Source organism: Anastrepha obliqua, chromosome 2, assembly GCF_027943255.1.
Source record: "Anastrepha obliqua isolate idAnaObli1 chromosome 2, idAnaObli1_1.0, whole genome shotgun sequence".
NCBI lineage: Eukaryota > Metazoa > Arthropoda > Insecta > Diptera > Tephritidae > Anastrepha > Anastrepha obliqua.
Genome location: NC_072893.1, coordinates 2,320,521 through 2,343,880, shown reverse-complemented (window position 1 = coordinate 2,343,880; position 23,360 = coordinate 2,320,521). Strand labels below are relative to the sequence as shown.

At 39.7% G+C, this 23,360-nt stretch overlaps 1 protein-coding gene across 3 annotated transcripts; it reads right to left on the bottom strand.

Annotated features, from left to right (window-relative positions):
* Positions 1-2,222: 2,222 nt before the first annotated feature.
* On the bottom strand, positions 2,223-17,356 carry LOC129237231 (protein disconnected). Of its 3 annotated transcripts, none has more exons than XM_054871813.1 (2): positions 17,202-17,356; positions 2,223-4,416 (listed from the first exon to the last, which is right to left on the bottom strand). In XM_054871813.1, the coding sequence occupies exon 2, from the start codon at positions 4,362-4,364 to the stop codon at positions 2,847-2,849; it is 1,518 nt and encodes a 505-aa protein (XP_054727788.1). In that variant the 5' UTR covers positions 4,365-4,416; positions 17,202-17,356; the 3' UTR covers positions 2,223-2,846. The 3 variants fall into 3 exon arrangements, with proteins under 3 accessions (XP_054727788.1, XP_054727789.1, XP_054727786.1); XM_054871814.1 differs by having other exon boundaries at positions 17,216-17,356; XM_054871811.1 differs by lacking the exon at positions 17,202-17,356 and adding an exon at positions 10,577-11,248.
* Positions 17,357-23,360: the final 6,004 nt, after the last annotated feature.

Below are 23,360 nucleotides of genomic sequence, written 5' to 3'. Positions count from 1 at the left end.
TTACACCTCTATGGTTTTAATCCGCATTCAGTAAATTCAAATGCTTTTCAAAATGTGTAAAAGGGTTTTTAATCTTAAGAATAGTTGAGAGAAGAAGATTTAATATTCTTGCATAAACTGAAAAGGAACAAAAAATTAAATTTTCACTTTCAAAATATCAAATTTTATAAGAACAACAAATTTTCATTAGCACTAAAATCTTCTCAGAGTGGCCTTTTTTAACCTTCTTTGGTTTAATAATACAGTTTTTTTTTAACTTACAGTTTCGGTAGCTTTGATTAAAAAAAAAAACACGAAACTTAAAAATTTTCGCATTTGGGTATACAAAAGCACTAAAATTTATTATATTACGAAGAGCAAATGGTTGGCAACACTGCACAATTCGGCAAACGTAACGTCACGCGCTCTCTGATAGGCGAAATCTTGTTTTCTATCATTCTTGGGTACTGATTTATTTGAAAAAATATTTTTTGGTTGCTTGGAGTAGTATGTAAAAGCAGTACAGTTTACGTAAGCATTAATTAATTTTCAAAATGTTAGTGGCTTATGTAGTATGCCACTTTATTATTTATGCCCCTTTAGTATTTAGATGGCTTCTGATAATTTGAATTGCAAAACAAAATTAACTTAACCCTTTACTCATATATGGTATTGCAGTTTTTATTTTAACTTCACTTTCAAATTAAGGGTTACAAAATAGTTCAAACTATTTTAATCCATCAAATGCATATTTAGCAATAATAAAACGCAAAAATTTTCTATGATTTTGTGAGATTTCAAAATAACGTCACTTTTGTGCAAGTCGGTGAAAAAGCAAAATTGCAGTGCGATTGATTAATTTTGAGCAATGATAGCAGAGTAAAACGAAAGTACCTTTAGACAACAAAAAAAATTTTCATGGAGTCGATATACTCATCGTTCTCGAGGGATAATAATTTTTGCGCTTTTCAACTGCTTTCTATACTTTAATAATATATAATAATATAAAACTTTTTCACTAGTTTTCTTTTAATGTCTTATTGATTATTAAATAAAGCTATTTTCACCGTGAAACATTTTTTTTTTTTTCAACGCTGTATTAACTCATGCAGTAAAGGGTTAATGAACACAACTGGTTTTAGGGCAAACAAGTACATGACGTGTCTCAGACGTCAAATGTACCCAAGGGTTAAACATACTTTTTTTTCTTCTGAACAAACTTTTTAAAACGCAGATACATTTTAAAAGCTACTGGAGAAAGCATCCCTTAGCTGTTTATGTATAAGAGGTATATATATAATTAGTCCTGCGATAAATTCTGTTACAGTTATTGAAACTAAAAAATTATGTTTCAAGCACACGAATCTCGAATCAACCGCACGATTTCAAGTAGAACTACAGAATAACAAATGCGTACAATACTTGTCAAAGTCAAACAAGCCTGCTTCAATTAACGCATTGGAAGACAACATTAAAGCATTTATATGTGAGATACCGGCCGAAACATTGGAAAGAGTATGCCAAAATTGGACTAAGCGGATGGACTATTTGAAGCGCAGCCGCGGTCAACATTTGCATGAAAAATCTTCAAACATTAAATTATATGGACTGTACAATCGATTTAAATACAAATTGCATGCATTTTTCTGAATTTTACTTGTGTTTTTTGGAAAAACTTTCCTTCAGCTCTTAAAAAATCACCCTTTATTAGAGCACAGTTATCCAAAATGTATTAGCCTTGAATGAGTTGGTATGAAATGGAAAAACAGTATAACAAAATGTCTTATGTGTCTTTATCAGGCTCGATACTCTTCACTTCGCCCGTGTGGTACGACCAAATATTGAGAATTTGATATTTTACTAAGAAATAAGCAAAGTCTCGTTGTGTGAAATCATCCAAATCAAAAGATCCTAGAACCTTCCTATTATAAATTGTATTTAATTTATTAATGCGCTCAGGCTATCAATTTGTGCTGAAAACAAACAAAAACTATAACTTAATTCACACTGGAGCCGCAGTCTTAATAACCGAAGATTTAGAAAATTGGTTCAACATCAAAAATCGTCTATCCCTTTTTTCAATTGTTCTACAATATTTCGGAGAGGTTGACGTCATCTATAGTACGGAACTTGCTCTTAAGAGACTGTCCATATTTTAACCACTGGGTAAAAAAAACTAAATTAATTTCAGTTTCCCTGTATTTAATAAGAGATCGGTTTTTATTTTTAATGCTCATATAAATTTTCTCTTTATTCACTAATTTTTTATTCATTTTGCTAAATTTACTTATTGGCTTCAGCTTAAACTTAATAAACGGTATGATATGTTACAAAATATTTTCATTAAAAATCGGATATCCTCGATTTAGTCCCCGATAACACGTTGTACATCAATTACAGTTAGCTTGAGTAGTTAAAGACCAACGTATACTTTAGAATATTTTGATTATGAAAAATGTTTATAATATTAAATATAAAATTACATAATTAAAATAAATTTATTACACCAAAGTTGTCGAATGAAAATCCCTATCGAAATTTTATTGCATCTCGAAGTGCATCCAATCAGATGAATAAAATTACGTTTAAAAAATATGAATACTTTCGCAGGTAAAATAAGATAAATTTACAAAAATACGACTAACACAAATACAAAATAAATATTTACAATAAAAAAGATTAGTGGTTAAAAGCTGAAAATATATTAATACGGCCCACAAAGGGACTAACGATTGACTCTAACAGCAACAGCACGAACAGACTACAACTAAAAATACATATATACAATAGTACATAACAAGGTAACGGTGTTTACGATGACTACAAGGAAGGACGGCCACAACGGTAATGACTGATCTGACTGAACTCTACACCGAAATCGCGCTCGTTGACATTTCGTTGTATTGAGGCTGTGTCTGTGTCTGCTGCTGGAAGCCGCCGCTCATGAGCATCGATCGATACACCTCTGAGAGCAGGTTCCACATGGGGGGTGCTGGTGCGGGCCCCATCAGTGAAGACATGTCACCAGCTAAGTCCGCCGCTGGCAAAGAGGTTGGCGCTTCGGAAGACTGTGCTGCGGCGGCGGCTGCAGCTGCTGCAAACATCTGAGATTGCAACAGGCGCAGTTGTTGTGCCTCGGTGGTACGTTGCGTCGAGGGATCTGTGTTTGGCATTTGTTGGCGTGCCAGCTGAGGTGTTAAATCAATGCCTTGTGTGAAGTCCGTAACGGCTTCTCCGTCTGGCTCCATTTTCACAACCACCGGTGAGAGCCGCTCTTCGGCCACTTCGTTGCTGTTCCGCTTACGTTTTCCCAATAAGTAATCCACAGAAAACCCGTTCGACTTTGAGACAATTGTACGCCGGGGGCTACCACAAGCGGCACCACAAGTGGATTTTGCAGTCGCAATTGGACTGGATAAACGCTCCTCTGCTGCTAGGTTGCGTCGCTTATGTAGACTGAAATCCAAGGGCTCATTGGAGTCCTCCATTTGTTCAAAATTAAGCTCCGCTTCTTCGTCGATGGATACAGATATCAGCTCCTCATCTTCATCTTTGACTTCGCCATCAAGTGCCGCTTCGTCATCATCATCGGTTGCATCGATCTCCCGGCAGTAGTCGTCCACATAACTATTACTATCACCGTGACTTGTGTTGGAGACGGTGGTATGTACGTCCAGTAAGTAGCCTTCATCCTCACCCTCCGCATCGGACGCGGAGGTGGAGCCTGTACCTGTTGAGCTATGCCTGAAGCCACTACTTAATCCCATCTGCTCCTGACTACCTAACATATGCTGCTGCAAGCTGGGGGCGTTTGCAGGCGATGTATATTCACCAAACATAGCTGCTGGGTGTGCACCGTAGCCCGCAGCAGCAGCGGACGCAGGTGTCATAAGACCCGGAAAAGCAGCTGAAGGCAATAGGCCGGCAGGTGATAACGAAAACACTGGAAACTGTTGCGCCGTGCGCCCATCGTGTGGTGAAATCTTGCGGCGTATGTGCGGTGAGTGCAGCTTTGGGTTGGGGTTGGCACTGTGGCGGTTGCGTGAACGACGTGAGCTGAACACCATGTTGCAACCCTCAACGGTGCACTTGTGCATCTCACGCAAATGCACAGCGGAAAAATGTATCTTTAGCGCTCCCTTGTCGCAGAAGGTCTTTAGGCAAATGGAGCATTGCACGCGCTTTTTACCTGTCACGGGGTTGATGAACTGGGCGGCGAGATTAACGGGAGGGGAGCCCCAACGTTTGGGCTTTGCCAAAGCGCCGGCGATGGGCGAGGTGGCGGGCGATGCAGCATTTGACACGGGCATGGGGCCAGGCGCCGCTGTGGATGGGTGGCCCAGCAGGTAGGCAGGCGGCATAAAGGCAGACATAAGATGTTCCATTGTTTATATTTGTTTTGCTTTGTCCGCTTTCGGGAATTTTGCAAATTTTATGCTGAAACGAGCAAAAAAAAAGTAATTAATTAGAATGGCTCAATTAATTTTATTGTGTTAATATTACGTCTGAATACTTTTATAAAAAACACGTTTTGTCTATGAACTGGTAAAAAGCAAAGCAAAAAAAAAAAACAAAAAACTAAAACAAATTTCCTCTTACTGAAAATAGTGAATCTTCTCATTTCAATTCTGCTTCATCCGCCACTAGCATAATCTTGATTGACAGTCTGAAGTGGCAGTTTGCGGTTAAAATAGCGCTTCATACCAACAACAACATGCATAAAACATGAATGGGTGCATTTGTTTGCTATCATCTGCGCATAATTAGAAAGATGACATCTCCTGATCAGTTAAAAAACGCTTCGCACTAAATTCAATGCATACGAAATTGGACGAAACGAATGGAAATGGTGCGGAGTAGAGCGAGGCGGGCCACATCCATGTACAGATATGTATATACATATATATATATATATATATACAAGTATATACAAGTATCATATATACATAGATTGGATTGGAGTGAAGTGGAGTGTCTTGAAAAGAAGATTACATCATTTCCTTGATGTCAAAATGGATAAGCGAAGACGCACTTGAGTGCATTGATTTGCAAGATCACAGATGGCAACAATCGCGTTATGAGCGACATTAGCAAAATTTCTTCTTTTCTTCCATTTTTGTATTTTAATTTTTTAAGTGGCCAAATGATTATTTATGAGCGGCAGAAAATACAAAAAAAGATGCATCAGACTTTGATCGACGCGCATTTCTATGAACATCATCTTGTGCCAGATTGGAACCGCTGAAAGGACAACCGTAACCTCGGGACAACTGGCAATCAAGGCCACAAAAATTACGCCATAAATGTCCCCAACAGCAATTCGCAGTAAGCGAGGCGAACGTGTGAGGATTACCTTGAAGGACGCATTTCACGAAAATCATAAAACTACCGCACAAACCTACACATGTATGTATATATATGTATGTAGTTGCATACATAGCTTTTAAGCTTTTGTATTAAAATCAACAAAACGTCAGTCGGACAGTAAAATTGCATATAAGCACGTATGTGTGCATGTGGGTATATACAACCCTAAGCGATGGGGCAAAGACATAACTCAAATCATAAATTCAAGTGATCTCGCACGCCAAGCTCAAAAACAGGATGACAGAAGAAACGAAAATGAAGGAGCGAAATGTCAGGCACTCCTTTTGTAATTTTGTGGGCAAAGGAAAGGTCGCGAATGGTGAGTCAACAACCGAGAATGAAGTGACAAAAATACACTTCTGCCTTGACAGCCACCATCTTTGGATCTTCAAAACTGTTCACAATAGTGTTGATGTTAGCAAGAAATGCGAGCACTTGAGCTCCTCAAAAGTAAAAAAAATAGTTATTTCCACTTGCCAGCTAAAAAATAAACAAATCGAAAAACGGAATTTCAGAATTGCTAGTAGCTTTTTCCACTTAGAGCTCAGTAGGTTTAGAACATCGCCGATCAATATGAAAGTATTCAGCTTTGTGGTCTGCATTGTTTTTGCAAAGGTCAGCCTGGTCATAGGTAACTCATCAGGAACTGTTTTACAATCAATGTGAGTCTCCTATGACACAGAATGAGGTCGCGCATTGAATTCATCTGTATTTGAAGGAACTCTTTCCTGTCAGCAGGCGCATAAAAAATATTTTACGACAACAGGCAGCAGTGGCTGCCATAATTTGCCGCAATTTGAGTTATTTGCCGAGATCGCCATCAGCAAGAAACGGACACATGAAGGGACGGGAGATGCCACGGCATGTACGATCGGAGAAGTCGTGTGAGAAATGGTGGTTTTTAATCGATCGTAAACAATTACGACTTACACGGGTGCAACAAATCAAGCAAGGAACGAAATTCATTTACGGCAATCAGCAGCATTCAATAAAAATGAAAAGAGCAATAAAATCACGAAAGGCAACGGCCAAGAAAAAAGGGCATAGGAAACGAACTTATTCGAATGAAGCAAGTGACCTCTGCTGAACCGCTGGACCGTGCCACTGTCACCAAAATATTCAAATTTTTTTTTATTGTATTCAACCCGGCCTGCCTGCCGCACGCATTTACACGCGTTGCGCATGTAAGCGGCGCGCGTTGCTGGCCGAAATGTCAAGTTGACACATTTACTTACATGCTAACATATGTATGTGTAGATATGTACATATGTACGAATGTATGTTCATAATAACTCGCACTCATAAATTGAAGCTTGCAGCAGCATCTGTCACTTGTCTGGAGCAACAAAGGCCCAACTTGACGTAAAAACGACAGTAGTTTGTTAATGTGTACAACAACAGCAACACGAGAAGCGACAAAAAATTCCAAAACACGCTCCTTTTATGTTAAGCGTTTTTTAGTTTTTTTTTTTGTACAAATACAACAAAGGTACATACATCGGTGAAAAAGTATACGACAAAGCTGTAAATGCCGAAGTAAGTGGCAGCAGTAGCTCAGCCTAAAAACCATAGTCCGATCCAACAACAAGCGCGCTCGTCAAGCGTCAACAACAATCGCCGGCGATAGTCACCAGCCAAACGAAGATGACACTTTTATCACAGGGAGCTCAATGACGGTCCGGCTGCTGGCGGAGTTTCTGCTTGTTTTTCTTTTTCGCTTTGTGACTTCAGCTACGACTTTGGCTGGGACTTGCTGAGTTTTGACTGTTGATGTTGGTTTGATGTTGATTTATTATCGGCGGCGATTGTATGCGATGATCATTAACATTTAGATTGGATTTTCTGTTAGTGTTAACTTGTATGTATGAATTCGTGTTTTCTTTTTTATCTCGTCTTAGCCTCTTTTTAGCCGCTTAGCTCTTTTATTGTGCTGCTGGCTGTGTGTGTGCCTGGCTTAATGTTTATTCTATTTTCTAGGTAGCCAGGTTGCGACTGTTATAAAATCCTAATGAGCTTTCTTAGCACTCAATCGCTGTTTTCTCGCGCTCCACTGAGCATTTTTAAGATTCTTTGACAAAATCTTTAGCGGTCAAATATTTGACGTGAGAAAGCGTATAAAAAGACATTAACAAAATACAACAAGCCATTAAAAGCACCACCGATCGGATCACACATTGGTACGAGTGCATTGGTAATTATAAAGCCATAATGCATGGCATGCCTACGTGTGTGTGTGCGTTTTACATGTATATATATATTTACATGCACATAAATTTGAAGGTAAGATACGCAAGACGTTAAAACCAGGTGACGGCAGAACCCTTTCAAGTCTGCCGCCAATTGGTAAGAATTTATTAAAACTATTGAGGTTGTGTTTTTGGTCTCCTAAATATACATGGGTCTGTACATAGATACTAAAATAAAAACGGGAATAACCCAAATGCTACGAAAACTCGATTGATAGTCGAAGTTTTCAGATATTTTTTGTGCTTTCGCGCTTGTAAAAATAAAGTTGGGGGCCCTTGCCCACCACAGTCTCAAGCCATCGCATCGCATGACTCTGGAATTTCCTAGCGGAGCAGTTCCACTCCAGCCCAGCAGTAACGTCATCGGACACACTAGGGTGACGGGGCTTCTAGCCCGCCTCCTGCCAACTTTGATGGCCTCAATGTCAATTTACAAGCAGCAGAAACAAGCGGCCTGTCGAGTGTTTACAGATTTTACGAGCCCATTAGAAAGATAAATTAAGAAACGCAAAAAATTAGAAGACAAAAAGTAGCTTAAAATGATCACAACGATCGCTGCTAGAGGAGAAACAAAGAGCTGTGGACAGCAAATACATGCATACATACACACATACGTACATATGTACACATGTTTATTTGACTAGTACAACGCAATAACGACAATAAAATCAACAACAATAGCACCGAAGACGAGGCGAAGCGGCAAACTTGGCGCTTCGATTTTTGATTGCTATGGTTGTAGTTGTAAGCCGCTCCATCCTCCCTGCCTTTAGCTAATCTTCGTGCATGCACAAGTCGTGAAATCTCAACAAAGAGGACGATTTTTTAGTTCTTTTTTATTTTTCTGTTAGTTTTTGTGCTCTTCTCAACGCGGCGAATAGATCTGGGCGGACTTGGCAGCAGAGTTGGCCGCCTTTTGATGTCATAAAATTTGAAGACCAGTAGTTGTAAAACCGTATTACCACGGTAGTGCAGGCGCTGAAAGGAGAGCGGCGAGTACTTTAGTGGACAAAAATCACAAAACATTTTTAATGACGGCCACAAATGCGATACTAGCGGGATACGACAAGCACTAAAAGCTAAAGCGGTCGACAGCGTCACCAAGTCGAGGGGGTGCGAGATGCGGCAGTAGAAGTGGCAACCTTAGCTCCGAGCGGTATCTGGTTGCAACAGTTGTCCCAAGTTGTGCTGCAGTTGCTCGTTGCTGGTTTCCCGTCCAATTTATAATTACATTTTACTGACATCATGCAGATAGATCATTTATAACTGCACATAAACGTAAGAAACGTACATGTACGTGTGTACATACTAACATATGCGCTGATCGCTGGTCAATGTTGCCATATTTTGGGTCCCTTAATCGACTTCTTGACTTCAAATGAAGTCTCTGGCAGTTCATGTCATACAAAGTTGTTGAAATGATATATGCAAATGCATACACACTCATACATATACACATACGTATGCATTTGAAAACGCGCGTTACATACACAAATCCACGCGTAATTGGCATATTGGCAGTGATTGGTTTAATTGCGCCAAGCGCTGTCAATTGAGTTGCCATGACCCTACATTTCTGGGCCCATCCGATTGGCTGATTTTTATACGTATTTGTTCGCCTCGATTGCGTTTTCAATTAAAAAATATGAGCACCATCGGCGATGTCAGCTCATTCGCGGCTGCAAGATGTCGTCTATCATTTCGCGGTACGTAAGTTTCATTGGACGCTTGGCCACTTGGCCCCCACATTTCCAATGTGGCATTCTTGAGTATTTTCATAGTGCTTGCTTTATTTCCAGCATATTTCAGATTTATTGCCGTTGTTATACAGATTTTCTTATTATTATTGTTTCCATTTTTTTTTTTTGCCAGTGGTGGCCTCGCTCTTTGGTGCTTTTAATAAAGGCATTTAATGTCGGTTTTTCTCACAGTTAAACTAAATTAATAATAAGAAACGCTGAAAACAAGATGATAAAATGTCGGCACGTCGCTCTGCTCATGTACAGACAATAAAGAAAAAATAGAATGAAAAAAATCAAAACTGCGCCAAAAAAAACACCGTTAACCATGCTTAGTCTGTTATAGTTTTATTTTATTTAATTTTTGTGAGTGTCTTTATTTGGCTTATTTTTCATAGTTGCTTGAAGTTATTAAAAACAAGGTCTTTTAGTGCTTTGGCTTGTCAAGTTGTTAATTATGGTATTTAAGTGGCCTTTTTGAACGCGCTTAACCCGGAGCACCCGGCGCTGGCGTTGTACTGCCATACAGCCGCTTGACCGTGCAAGCTATCGACTCTGATTTGCTCTTCTCACAACTCTCCGCTAAATTGGTTTCTTTTACTTTCACTGGCATTAAGTGGCTTAATCAGTCCTATGTCCAATTATTAATTTGTTAAATATTTTTAATTAACATTTGAGGTCGGCTGAAATGGGATAGTGAAGCTATGACGTTGCATGGGCAGCTAGAATCAGATGTATTTTCTACATGAAAACAATGATTTCTGGGGACAAGAAGTGATTTATTTCATTTATTACAAAGTATTAGAAATTGTAATGGTTCAGTAAGCATTTTCGTGAAATTGGTTTAAGCTCCTATTTTCCCAATAAACTTTGCATTCGTTCTCTGAAGGATCTGCGCAAAACTGTTGCACTGTTGCATTTTTACGACTTCATATTCCTGATTGACTGCCGCCACTAGTGACTTCTCAAGCGGATGGTAACTTTACTGGAGCAGCGAAATATTTCAGGTGAAAATTTAAGTTTCAAAGCGCTCACATTTTTGATGGGAAATATTTTATGATAGTAACAATATAATAACATTTTTTATTTTTTTGTAGTTTAGTAACAAAACTATTTATGCCGACGGTACAATCAAGCACTATCAAATGCATTTGCATCTGCCACTCTTAATATAGTATATATGTACATACATATATGATATAGAAGTCATGCACAAAATGTGTTTGGATATCAAACTTGGCTTACCTTTTCGTAAAACAAATAGAGTCGTTTCTAAAATCCCTTGGAACAAGCACTTTTAGCGGAATATTCTTTGCACGTTCTCAAAATTATGTTCCTTTTAGCTAATTTTAAATTTTGTTGTTTTAAAGATGAACTTCAGTTTTTGGTCAAAATTACAAATTTACAAGTTTAGGCTTATGTTCTTTCTTAACTTCACAAAACATTTCAGTCTTTCATTTTTACGCGATTACATATTTATTAACTTTTTTTATTATTACTGATATATATGTACATATACATATTTTTTTGCTCCACTGTCAGTACTTTTATTAGTTGGACATGTAACACAATTTATTCCTCCGATTTGTTGCCTTTCTTTCGCAAACCAACACACAAATTCTAGTTCTTATCCAAATTGTACCCGTCGTACTTTTTCTACTTCACTCCTGCACATATGTCATGTATGTCCACTTCCTACAAAGTCGTGGGTGACACTGACTGTGACTGCCTCACTGGCTGTGGCACTTTTTGTCGCTGTGAGAATTCAACTTCTGCTATCGTCGCTTCTACAACGACAACTTCTTGTTCGTAGCGCCTCATACCAGCTCACCACCACCACCGGTCACATTGACACTAATACTAACACTGACACTAACACTTACTCTTACACTACCACAAAAAACACACGCACGACCCGCTGCCACAGGCAACTACAGACCCAATAATACCAATACGCTCGCCTGCAGCTGGTACGAGTACAATGTTCTTGGTTGGCTTTTGCCAGCGCTGTCGTCTTGTTGTGCTCTACTGCGACGACGCTGCTTGGGGACACTTTACTGCGGCGCTCTCAGCCAAATTAGTTCGACAACAATGCTGTGTGAGACACCGACGATAAGGACAACTGCGCCACTCGATGAGTAGCAGCGAAACATACGCACAACACGACAAGTTCAGCCCAACTGTCTCTCAGTAGGCCTGTCGCACGGCAGTCATTCGAAATGGCCCAGCGCAGTAAGCAGCGACAGCGTTGTGCGATCGATCAGCACATTCTGCTATGAGCAGCTCACATATATTTTAGAATGACAAAAGAGACAATTGCCTGTATCTGTGTGTTTGTTTTTGTCTGATTTCAGCGTACAGCCATGGCTGAGTATGTGTAGAAGAGCGTTTGCTTGAGTGCGTGTTTGCGAGTAGTTGCGTGCTCAGTGACACTCAGGCGGACACTTTGACTTTCATGTTGTTGCTTGGCTACATGTTACCTTTTCTTACAGTCCGCCTGTGAAACTGGTCAAAGGCTTGGGTGCTCACCTTAGCAGTAACAGCACGTGGTGGAAGGCAAGAACGTAGCTGGCAGAGGAGAACAGCATTGAAGAGCACAAAAAGTAAGCAGTGCTGTCAACTGTTTCACTTTAACCACCACTCACATCATGACGCATTCACTCACTCCTCTAGCCATATATAGTGAGGGGCTCTACCAAAAGAGCAAATGGAAAAACGCATATATGCACATACATTCGTACGTACATATATATGCAAACAAATGTGAACAAGCATAAGCATTGTCGGTAATGTAGTTTTCGTTTTAATGAGTATGTGATTATCTCTTGCGGATTTAACTCTTCACATGAATGTGCATATATGTAGCCACATACAAATTATTATCTCTAATAGCATACGTATTTATGCAAAATTTAAGCAAAATAATATAATAAGTATCGCTAATCCGCTCGCCCAAAACAAAATAACACTGCGCTTGCTACTTACTACGGCACTAATATTAAAAGTTTCCCATAGCAATACTGGCAGTGTCTCAATAATTCTCTTCCAATAAGATTTGCGGTCTCTTCATTCTCCGTTGCAATGATACAAGTGTATGTATGTAATGCATATATACATATGAACATATGTTTACAATAATAAGCATGCTAAGATATGTACAATCATATATGTATGTATGCATACATATGCATGTACATTAAGATTATATGTCCATTGAAATCAACCTATACACAGCTCAACGCATGCCATTTTTGGTTTATCTCTTATATTTATTTATTTTGTATCTATGTATATGTGTGGTTGAATGTGCTTTAGTATCATTCTGTCGTTTATATATAACTATGTAGGACGACACAAATTTCAAGCAACGCACCCGCTTATCCGTTCGTCCAAATATATGGGTATTTACCAACCAGTCCCACCGACTACCAACAACAACTGCGCCCACACCACTAATGCCCACATACGCAACCGCTATGCCTTTATCGTTCTGCACCTCTCTCACATACACTTCTTCATATAGAGCTACTATTAGTCCTATTCATTCGCACAGTGTCGCATGTTTCCGCGCTGGACCATATTCGGTTGACATGCGACGCTGGTGACCGTCGCATTGTGCTTTGGTGTTGTTGCTTTTTGCTATTGCTACAGACTACTCCCAGACCCCCACCCGAAATGGGATCAAAACAACAATAGTTATGCTCATTTCCTTCGTGTTGTTCTCAGCACACCCATTCGTTTTACTCGGGCTATCTATCGTTGATTGGAGAGCGGCTGCCCTCTTCATTGCTCATAATTTCTTTGTTTTTGTCTTTTTGTTGGTTGGTGTGTGTTGAGCACTGAGTGTCCACCATTTGCGCCTTTGCGTGTGACAGAGGTGAAGCGAGTTGACTTTTCCGTTTTCACATTCGTACGAATGAAACGTCAATTCCCATTCACTTCTCGCTGCAAAGTAGCCGTCAGCGTCGCTGTCGTGTTGTTGTGAATTTCGCTCTCTGTAACGTACGACAGTTTACCGAACGACACCAGCGTCGCCGTCTCGGTCGACGCTAATGTAAGCGTCATTGTGGCTGCTATTGTCGCTTACTGCTTGGTTTTGTTTGGTTCAGCTCGTTTTTTGTATTTTACCCTGAATGTTGGCGCTGGTTAGCTTAGTACTGTATGGCTTCGTTACCTTTTGCTTTGCCTTTGCCATAGCCGTTGTCGTTGTCGTTGAGTTGTTGTTATTGCTCTTTGCTTTAACTTCGTAAATACATAGGGTTATTGTTGTTGGTGGTGATTTTTTCTTCTCGTTTAAATTTTGTCATTTGTTGTGTCTCCTTGGCTTGAATGTCTCTTTCACTCGAAGGCATTTTCTAATGGCTGCCACTCGCTACTTCTCCCTCTGCCGCAAGCGAATCTTGGCTTTAGCTTTGATTTCAGGCGACATTTTAATATGGGGGCGAGCACCAATGCACCAATGACATTGCAGATCTGGTGACAAAGGCATTATTGCTATTCGTGACCGACCGATGCTGGGAAGAGAATGAAGGCAATGCTCAATGTGACTGTTACGAAGCCATCCACAAGCGAGGGTGGGAGTGAGGTTCTTCGTCCCATTACAATGGCCTATGCTATGTATTTACTTAGTTGAATGGATCATTTGTACATGTGTACTTATGTACGTACATATGTGCATATGCAGGCAAAGAGAATTCATATTAACGAGTAGATTTGGGAGGTCATAACAAGGGATGTAGAGAAGAAGAGCTGCTGAGCACAGTGTACACACTATTTAGATATGTGTGGGAGATCTAAATTGAAGTTGATTTAAGATCTTGGATATTTTAGACGTATTTTACTCACATAAACTGTAATACTTAATGGTTATTTCTTAACTTTTTATATGAAAACAATTTTATCTGAAAATTCACACAGATCAGTCTTGTGTGCAGTTTTGTAATTTATTAGATGACAAAATGTATGATATATACATATATAAGTAAATACATGCAACTGAAATGATTGAAATGATGCCACAATTTTCTAACATGCATTTTACATTCATATTGTCGCGATTCGAAATAATAGATTGATGTATTTTTACCACATAACCACCCAAAACACATACCTAGAGGCATTCGCACGAATGGTAGAGGAAGGACCGAAGGTTTGCCGTCGGCGTCTTCCTTCTAAGCGTCACTGACACATGTGCCCAAATACTACGGAGCCCACGTCAAACGTCCGAACGTTTATAGAAGTAGTTGCTATCGATAGCAGATTCTGAACTCAATTTCAAAGAAGAGGAACACTCGCTTTCGTATATGTACCAGCACAACTTCCACTCTCTGATCATTTCAAGTGGCTTCCAACATTGGCACAGAGGAATTAAGAAAGCACCAAATGAAGATTCGTGAAAAAATAATGATTGGGGAGACATAAATATTTACACGTTTACATGCTTGTACATACATTCTTATGTAAGTGCAAGTAGTAATTATGCGTTGGGCAGTTACTGCCAAGATAATAAAAGAAACAGATGTACACTTACTCCACCATGTCTGATGCTCTCCGCTCTGTGCGTCACCGTTCGTTGCGTACTTTGTTCGTTGCAAAATTTAAGTTGTGGCAGAACTTTTCCCGTCAAGTTGTCTGCTCAGCTCTTCAGTTGCAGCTTCGCTATATTTAATTAAACTACTTTGCAGTTTCGTGCTAAATAAACGCCGTCCATTCACCGCAAAGTTACTCGCAGCCACGAGGAATGCCTAGCCGCGACGAAAGAGGCCACTTTCAGCAGTGAATATGTTTGTGTATGTGTGTGGTGCAGCGTGTCTACTGAACTTTATGATGTTTTGTCCAAAAGTAAACACAAGCTTACGTACGCACACACACACCCATATCAGATTTTTTATTAGTCATTGAGGGCGATGATGGATTTAAAGGGAATTGTGTATTCGCGGGCTGTACTCTATACATAAAACTAACTTTCGCTTTCATTCGCTACTGCCCGCGGCTGGGAATCTCCTATTTGCACCGAAACTCCTATATACAGCCAAGTAACTTCCTTTGAAATTTATCAAAAAATTACGTCCAGTGCCATTGAATAGTAAATTTATTCAGGAGCCGTAAGTTTGCCTGGGCGTGCATGTGGTCTTCGAGGTATGAGCTTCCCTCACCGCGAAGGGTTTGAAAGGCTGCCTTTAGTTAATTTTAGCAGGACGGAGGCACTATCAGTGTCGGGTTTCCTCGACTTATTTAGACCCATGAATTAATTGGAAAGGGGTGTATAGCTCAATCTTCATGAAGAGCAAACATGGATGTATATACGAAAGTATCTCTTAAAAAGGTTTGCTGGTCTCGAAATCTATAGTAAATATTTTTCTATTTGTTTGTTATGTTTTTTTGTGTGGTGAATTCAAAATGACTTCACACACTCCCTTCCTCCTCTTCTGGGGAGACTCCCTTCCCGAGACTACTTTCCCATAAAATGAACCAGTTCTATTCACCCACGTCTAGGTCCACCTTTTTTTGTAGCCAGCTGCATGCTATAGGCTCGTCTTCCTATGTGTCTACCAGTGAGGCTTCGGTTTGTAGTATGCCGCGCGTTCAAACATTTTGATCATGGAAAATAGAATTCTGAGCCAGAACGGGAACTAGTCAGGGTTTCTCAAATGAGCCTGCACCACTAACTTAATGGTGGCGTTTGATGACGGGAGCGCTGCAGTATTAGCCCGGGACTTTGTTTTCTAAAATCTCAGAATACTACAGTAAACAACTAGGGCGTCTTTTGACATTAGCATCTCATGGGATACCAGTTTCCGGGAAGTGCCTGAGCTAATCTCGGAGGCCGTGAGCTGCCTTATTTGTACTTGCAAGGGTAGTGTTGGGCATTGCCAGGTTAACGCCAGTCAAACACTTTGCAGTAGCCCACCCACCCCCCACATGAATACATTGCCCACCATAACGTCGACTGAAACCCTGAAAAATGTAGAGGTATTGTAATAAACTTTCCCATAAACTTGGTTTTCTCGAAAAGTCCAGCAGAGAAAGAATACCGGCTTGGGAAGTGGGTTGACCCAATACACCGAATTTGAACATAATGTTATGGATGGTGACTGAAGATACACTGAAAGTTTCGCTTTATCTCCTTTTTTGGCAACTTTAAGTCAATCTAGGCGGCCGCCATAGCCGAATGGGTTGCTAGGTGACTACCATTCGGGTGTGAGTAGAATCGAATCTCCGTGCATAGAACAGCAAAATGATAGAAAAAGTTGTTTCTAATAGCGGTCGCCCTCGACAGGAAATGAAAAACCTCCGATTGTATTTCTACCATGAAAAAGCTCTTCATAAAACCATTTGTCGTTCGAAGTCGGCTTAAAACTGTAGGTCCCTCTGTATTATTTCTACCTGAGAGTTTGCTCTCTGATCAAATTATCATCAAAATCATTTTCTCACCACTCCTTAGATATTTCTTAGTGGACTTCTTTCGCACGGAAATAAGCGAGTTCTACAACAACAAAATTTACGCTGATGATGCCTGAGCGCTTGTGGCACGAAGATGTCTTAGGACAGTATGTGCCGAAACCCAGCCAATAATGGATACAGGTTGATCCATGGTAAGCCTACTATAGCATTATTATCTCTTATTGGGTTCAAAAAACACTGCGCAAGTATGCCTGAGCACCAAAAAGACTGCCCTCATCTTTCCGCACTACTCAACTCGACTCAACCATCTATCCACCTTTATTTGTTCTTGTACATATGTATGCATGCACATACACTTCTGTGTCGATCACTGTCCCATCATTCTGCTCTTCAATATTTTCAATCTTTCTACGCATACCCTTTTGCTTTGTTCCAGATTTTATCATTAATCAAATATTATCTTTACCTGCAGCAACTCACCCACTTTTGCAACCCGCCTTTGCCGCTCTCCCAGAATTCAGTTCACTCAGCGTTTATGTATTGCTGGATTTCAAATTAAATTGTGCATTTTTTCTCTGTGAATTTTTCTCCAACACTTTTACGCAGTACGCGTACGCTCCATCCTCACGCTTACTTTCGAACGCATACGCGCACGCATTCGTTTGTTGTTTTCGTTTTGATTCAAGTCAATTTTAAATTTTTGCCTCATTTTTTGTTGAACTATTAATCATTTCTTTTACGTTCAAATGCCAAAAAATGGCCTGCGGATTGGTACTTTCTTACATATTCGATTTGGTGTCAATAAATTGTTTCACTTTGATTCCCTTTTCCCAAGCCAACTTCATAAATGCCAACCGGGGTGATATTAAAAGTTCATTAATAAAAAATAAAAAGTCAAGAAATACAATAAAAAAGATAAAAGATATATCAACGCGTATTGTGTACTGGAAATGAATGCATTTACGCGATTCGAAACACCAGACAGATATGCGTCAATTTTCAACTGCAGAGATAATGTGTCCATTATACAATTTTACACCGACTGACCCTGCGAACACAATCCCATGGACATAAGTACGCTGTTATGAGATCATTAAGTGGACTGCAATAGTAAATGGTTATTAACATCATTTACATATTTATTGAGAGTAAACTTTCTGTTGGGCAAATTTAGTAACCGAAGGGTTGGGCCTGTTTAGGACTAAACAAAAATCGTTATGCATGGAAATATTTCCTATTAATTATATTAACGGGAGCACCTATAGGGTTTAGTAGTATAAGCGGACGATTTGAAAACGTTTGCCTAAATAAGAAACTCAGAGGTTTACTCGATAAGATAGGGACAAAGAAGCCAAGCGAGTGGGTCTGGTGGTGAACGAGGGCAAACGAAGTACCTCTTGTCATCAAACAAACAGTCCGCACCCACGTCACAGTTGACAGTTATAATTTCGAGGTTGTAAAAGACTTCCTATATTTAGGAACTAGCATTAAAACCGATAATAATATCAGCCCTGAAATCCAACGGAGAATCTCCCTTGCCAACAAGTGCTACTTCGAACAAAGTGGGAAATTGAGTAGTAAAGTCCTCTCTCGAAGAACAAAACTAACACTTTATAAGGCTCTCATCATGCCCGTCCTAAAGTATGGCGCAGAAAATTGGACGATGACAACATCCGATGAGGCATCACTTGGAGTGTGTGAGGGGAAAAATTTTTGGAGTGTTTGAGAGAAGATATTTGGATCTGTGTAGGTTAGAAACGGCGAGTTTGGCAGGAGATGGAACGAAGCTCCATCGATTGCGTTGCCTGGATCAGGTCGTCCGAATGGATACAAATGCTCCGGCTCTGAAAATATTCGATGCGGTACCAGCTGATCGTAACAGAGGAGGAAAAAGGTCTCCTCTGCGTTTGAAAGATCACCTGGAGAAGAACTTGGGTTCACTTGTTGCGTCCAACTGGCACCGGTTAGCATGAGAAAGAAACGACTGGCTTTTTCTTTCTCAAATCATTTAAATTTTATTATCTCAAAAACATACTCGCTTCGTTAGATTTCAAACTTATCACACGATTAAATTATAATACTCTTTACCGCGTTTGTTCGGTCTAGGCTGGAACACCCTTCGTTGAATTGGAGACAAATACACACAAATATGCAAAAGATGCTTCTCAAATTTTCATTAAGATCATTTTTGCGGCTTTTCTTGTTATGCTGGTATCCTCTTCGAATGAATTTATGTGAAGTTTCATTTCAGTCTGTCAAATAATTCTTTGCTTGCAAGCCATTTAGCAGCGACGAGTCACAGTATTTTCTTCAATGAAAAATCAAGTGATTGAACTTTTATTTTTGTAAGGTTCGAAAGCAAAAGAAATTTATGACGAATGTTGCAAGTGTATAACGACTTTTCGCTATCAATTAGTACAGTAGAACCATAGGTTGCTGAACTTAAGCGTGGTCGTTCAAACCTTGGAGACATTCCGCGTCAAGGGCATTCAAAAACAGCAACAACACTAAAAATCGTAGAAAAAAATATAGGAAATCGTATTGGAAAATCGTCGAGTGACTGAAAGACATTTAGTAGAAGCTCTGGGCATCTCACTGGGCAGTGTAAGCAATATTTTGACTAAAGTATTGGATTTCAGAAAGCTGTGTGCGTAAAGGGTGCCGCATTCGCTAGGAATGGAACAAAAACACATTCGAGTTTGCAAAAGAAAAAAAAATATTTTTCATCAGGGACAGCATTTCACAAAACCATTTTGACAATGGCTAAAATCCATGAACTCAAATTCGAATTAATGGAGCATCCACCGTATTCCCCAGATTTGCAACTTCCATCGGTTTCCATACCTAAACAAATGCATGCGTTTTCATCAAATGATGAGGTCACAACAGCTGTGGAAGCGTATTTTGTAGCCCTTCCTGATTCTCACTTCAGCAATTCATAAATTGGAATATCGTTGGGAGAAGTGTATTGATATTCAGGGAGACTATATTGAATAGCAAAGTGTATTTGAAACTATAAAACTGTGTTTTTCTTATCGAACCGCAAAACTTACAGAAGAACCTAGTATAAGGATCAAGAAGTCAAGAATGAAAAACGGATGAAAAAAAGCTGGCATACTCGTATAGTACGCTTCGGGAGCAATATGTTGATATGATAACGAAAAGTAAAATTGGTATCCAAGTAATATAATATAATAAATCATTACTTGAATTCATCGTTAAATCTATTGACGATTTTGAAGTTGCAACCAATATGACAAGAATTTTGAGCAGGGTTAAACTTCGAAATTATCAGTCAAATTTTTTTACTTCAATGTGTTTTTTTTTCAAATTAATTCAAAAACAAAAATAATGAAATTCACTTGAAGGCTAAACATAACAACTTCGTCTATTGTGAGATCTAATCCATCTATCACTGCTGATTGGACCAGATTTGCTGAACATTCGATCAGATTCCGTAATGTTGCCGGGACACAAAGGATTTTTCTCCCACTTCTTGGGATCAATCAAGAAGTTCTCCATACTCAAAGCCACCTACACCAATGAAAATAGAACCAAAGGAATTACTCTTTGAAGTCCTTTGTATTTAAATTTTAAGCATTTTGCTTTTCGAAAAATTAAGTTATAAAGCCAATGCTTTACGCTTCTTCTTCTACTGGATTGGCGCAGTAACCGCTTACACGATTTTGGCCGAGTTTAACAAAGAGCAACTGTCGTTTCTTTCTCATGCTAACCGGCGCCAATTGGGCACACTAAGTGAACCCAAGTTCTTCTCCGCCTAATCTTTCCAACGCAGATGAGGCCTTCCTCTTCCTTGGCTACCACCAGCTGGTGTCGCATCGTATCCTTTCGGAGCCGGAGCGCTTGTATTCGCCGGATCTTTATTCGCTGCACTAGGACTATGACGCCATAAAATTCATACAGCTCATGCATAATAAAAGTTCCCTGTAAAATATCTAAATAAACCAGATTAGTCCCGGTAAAAAATTTTGTCATACTTTTCGCGACTAGTCTTCCTTATAAGCTCCAAATGCCCGTTTCTCTCAGTGTAAGATGGGTTTTCTAAACTGTGATCAATGCCCAAAGTATTTAGTACACCGTCGCTAAGATCATTACTACTTTGTGACTGGAAAATTTTAAATTTCCTATTGTTTTGCTTCTCTTTGTGAAAGAAAACTCGTTAAGCCAGCGACGGGCTATGGGACAGTCGCTTAGCCAAAACAATAAAACGGAAGGGTTAAATGGTAATTTCCTGAAGGATAGCGAATCACGGACTGGTCACGGAGCAAAATAAACAAAATATTTAGTAACTCAAACTTATTTACATACAAATAAGTTTACCCCTTTCGTTTTGTTTTCGACACAGGTGATGGGTAATTTCCTAAATTTAAATTGTCACCAAGACGTAGGTCATCCTCGTTTTTTCTTCTCCGGGGTTGCATTGAAAGGTTTAAGTAGAATTTCCGAGATTTTTGAGTTAACTGCCTGTTTATAAGAACACTAAGAACAAGGACATGCATAAATACATATTTACTCTTTTAACCCTTTCACTTTGTAGCAGGAATTTAGAAAAATTCAGCATTAATATTACTGTTTATTCTTATGTAGACATTGAGTCTCACAAAGCATCGCAGAAAATGTTTACACACTGCTATGCACAACAACAATGCAGCATAATGAAAATGGCCAGGACCCGGCACTGTATTGGCAGACCACACAAATTGCTTTGGCATACGGCAATACGGCAGCCTAAGCAGGTATCACGCGGAGGCTATGAGTGAAAGCAAACAATGGCTTAGTAATAAAAATAGTTCATATTCGAAAGACAATGGCGAGCCAGGTTGAGAGTACGAGAATACATACAACAAAAACATAATAAACCTTTTTGAAGGTGAGAGGAGTGCCACGACTTGCGTGTCCTGAAAATGTAGCATGAGATACAAATAATTACAAAAACAACCAAAACGAAAAGAATATGATTGCATACGATAAATCTCCTTCATGCATCCTACCGACATTGCCATCAGTTAGAACCTAATTATGTGATAGAATTAATACGATGCGCTGGGACACCCGCCAAATGTGTCCTTTTGTCCGCTCATCCGCCCATCGGGTGTCGCCTACTCGTTATTACGCTTCGATTCCATAGAATCAAGGCAATAAATCGAAATTCGAGTGGCGCATTGGCTCTGAGATTCTTTGTAGCTGCATTGTCCTGCGGTTTTTGCTGTCAAAATGCGTAAAAGATTTTGATACCGCCTGCCTTTGTGGAAAATCGAATAATCCATTGAAGGCGATTGGAGGCGATAATGACATTTTCTCGTGACTATGTTGATTTCACGTTTAAAGAGCATCAGACCTTACAAAGAAGTAACTACATAGAATTTAAGTTGAAATAAATGGTATGCCAACCCACTAACCTTATTATTTGAACATACATACATGTAAATCTCAATCTCGCTATTAAAAATTAAAATTTAACACTGCTTTCCTTTCACCAACCACCCAGCAAGAGGTAAATAAAGTTTTGGTTTTCCTTGAATCCCAAGTTGCGCATGATTAGACAGCACTGCCCTATTTTCGCTTTGACAAACTGTTATATTATTGCATTGCCTTTCAAATCCTCTCGTCTGCAAGTAGGCAAAACATAATAAAAAATATCCCTACTTGCAGTTGGAAGCACTGGCATAAGCGTGTCGGCTATGAGTTAAGCGGAACTGGCGCTGATCAGTAGAAGCAAACAGGAAGAAAAGCTGTCAATATCAAATGGTGGCCACGATATAGAATCCCTTGGCGTGTACACTGATTCTAGATTAAAATTCAGGGAACATCTTACAGCTGTTAGTGTGAAGGCGACAAAGGTTAACAACCAAACATAAGGGGACCACAGTGCGCCAGGAGAAAAACTCTTTCCCCAGTGACAAACTCTATGATGCTGTACGCCTCTCCAATCTGGGCTGGAGCAGAAAAGTGTAATTTTTAAGAAGTACTGCAGGTCAGTAGAACAAGTGCGTTGAGGACCGCATGTGCCTATAGGACGGCGTCAGACGATGCAATCTGCGTCATAGCTAGCAAAATGCCTACAAACATTCGGACAAACGAACAGAAGAGGTCGTACTGTTCACAAGACACCAAGTTGACAGAGGAGCTCAAACAAGCAGAATGTTCTACCCAGTTAGCTGAATGGCAATTAAAATGGGGCCTAGTTAGCTGAATGGCACTAAAAGGCCGGTGGACGCATAAGTAAATCCCACAGATTGATTGATTTTTTTCCTACTTTTAAGTGGGATGGATGCTTCCAAAAATATCTACATCACCCAGGTAGTCCTTATTACCTAGAGTGCTTGGACGAAGAGGAGACTTCCCAACATGTGGCCTCTTATTGCAGCAGGTTTCCCACAAATGCTTGAGTCGGATGAACAGTAGAGGGCGATGCACGCTTCTTCAACACGAATTATCGTGGAACTTTGCAACATTGATTCTAGGCGAAGGAATAAAATGCAGCAAAACGAACAGTAGATTAATGTAGCTGATTATTGATCTTATTGCTCATGATGGCCTGCAGGCATAATTACCAAATCGGCATCCTTGTAGGATGAAGTGGCGCTAAAGTGCCACACTGACT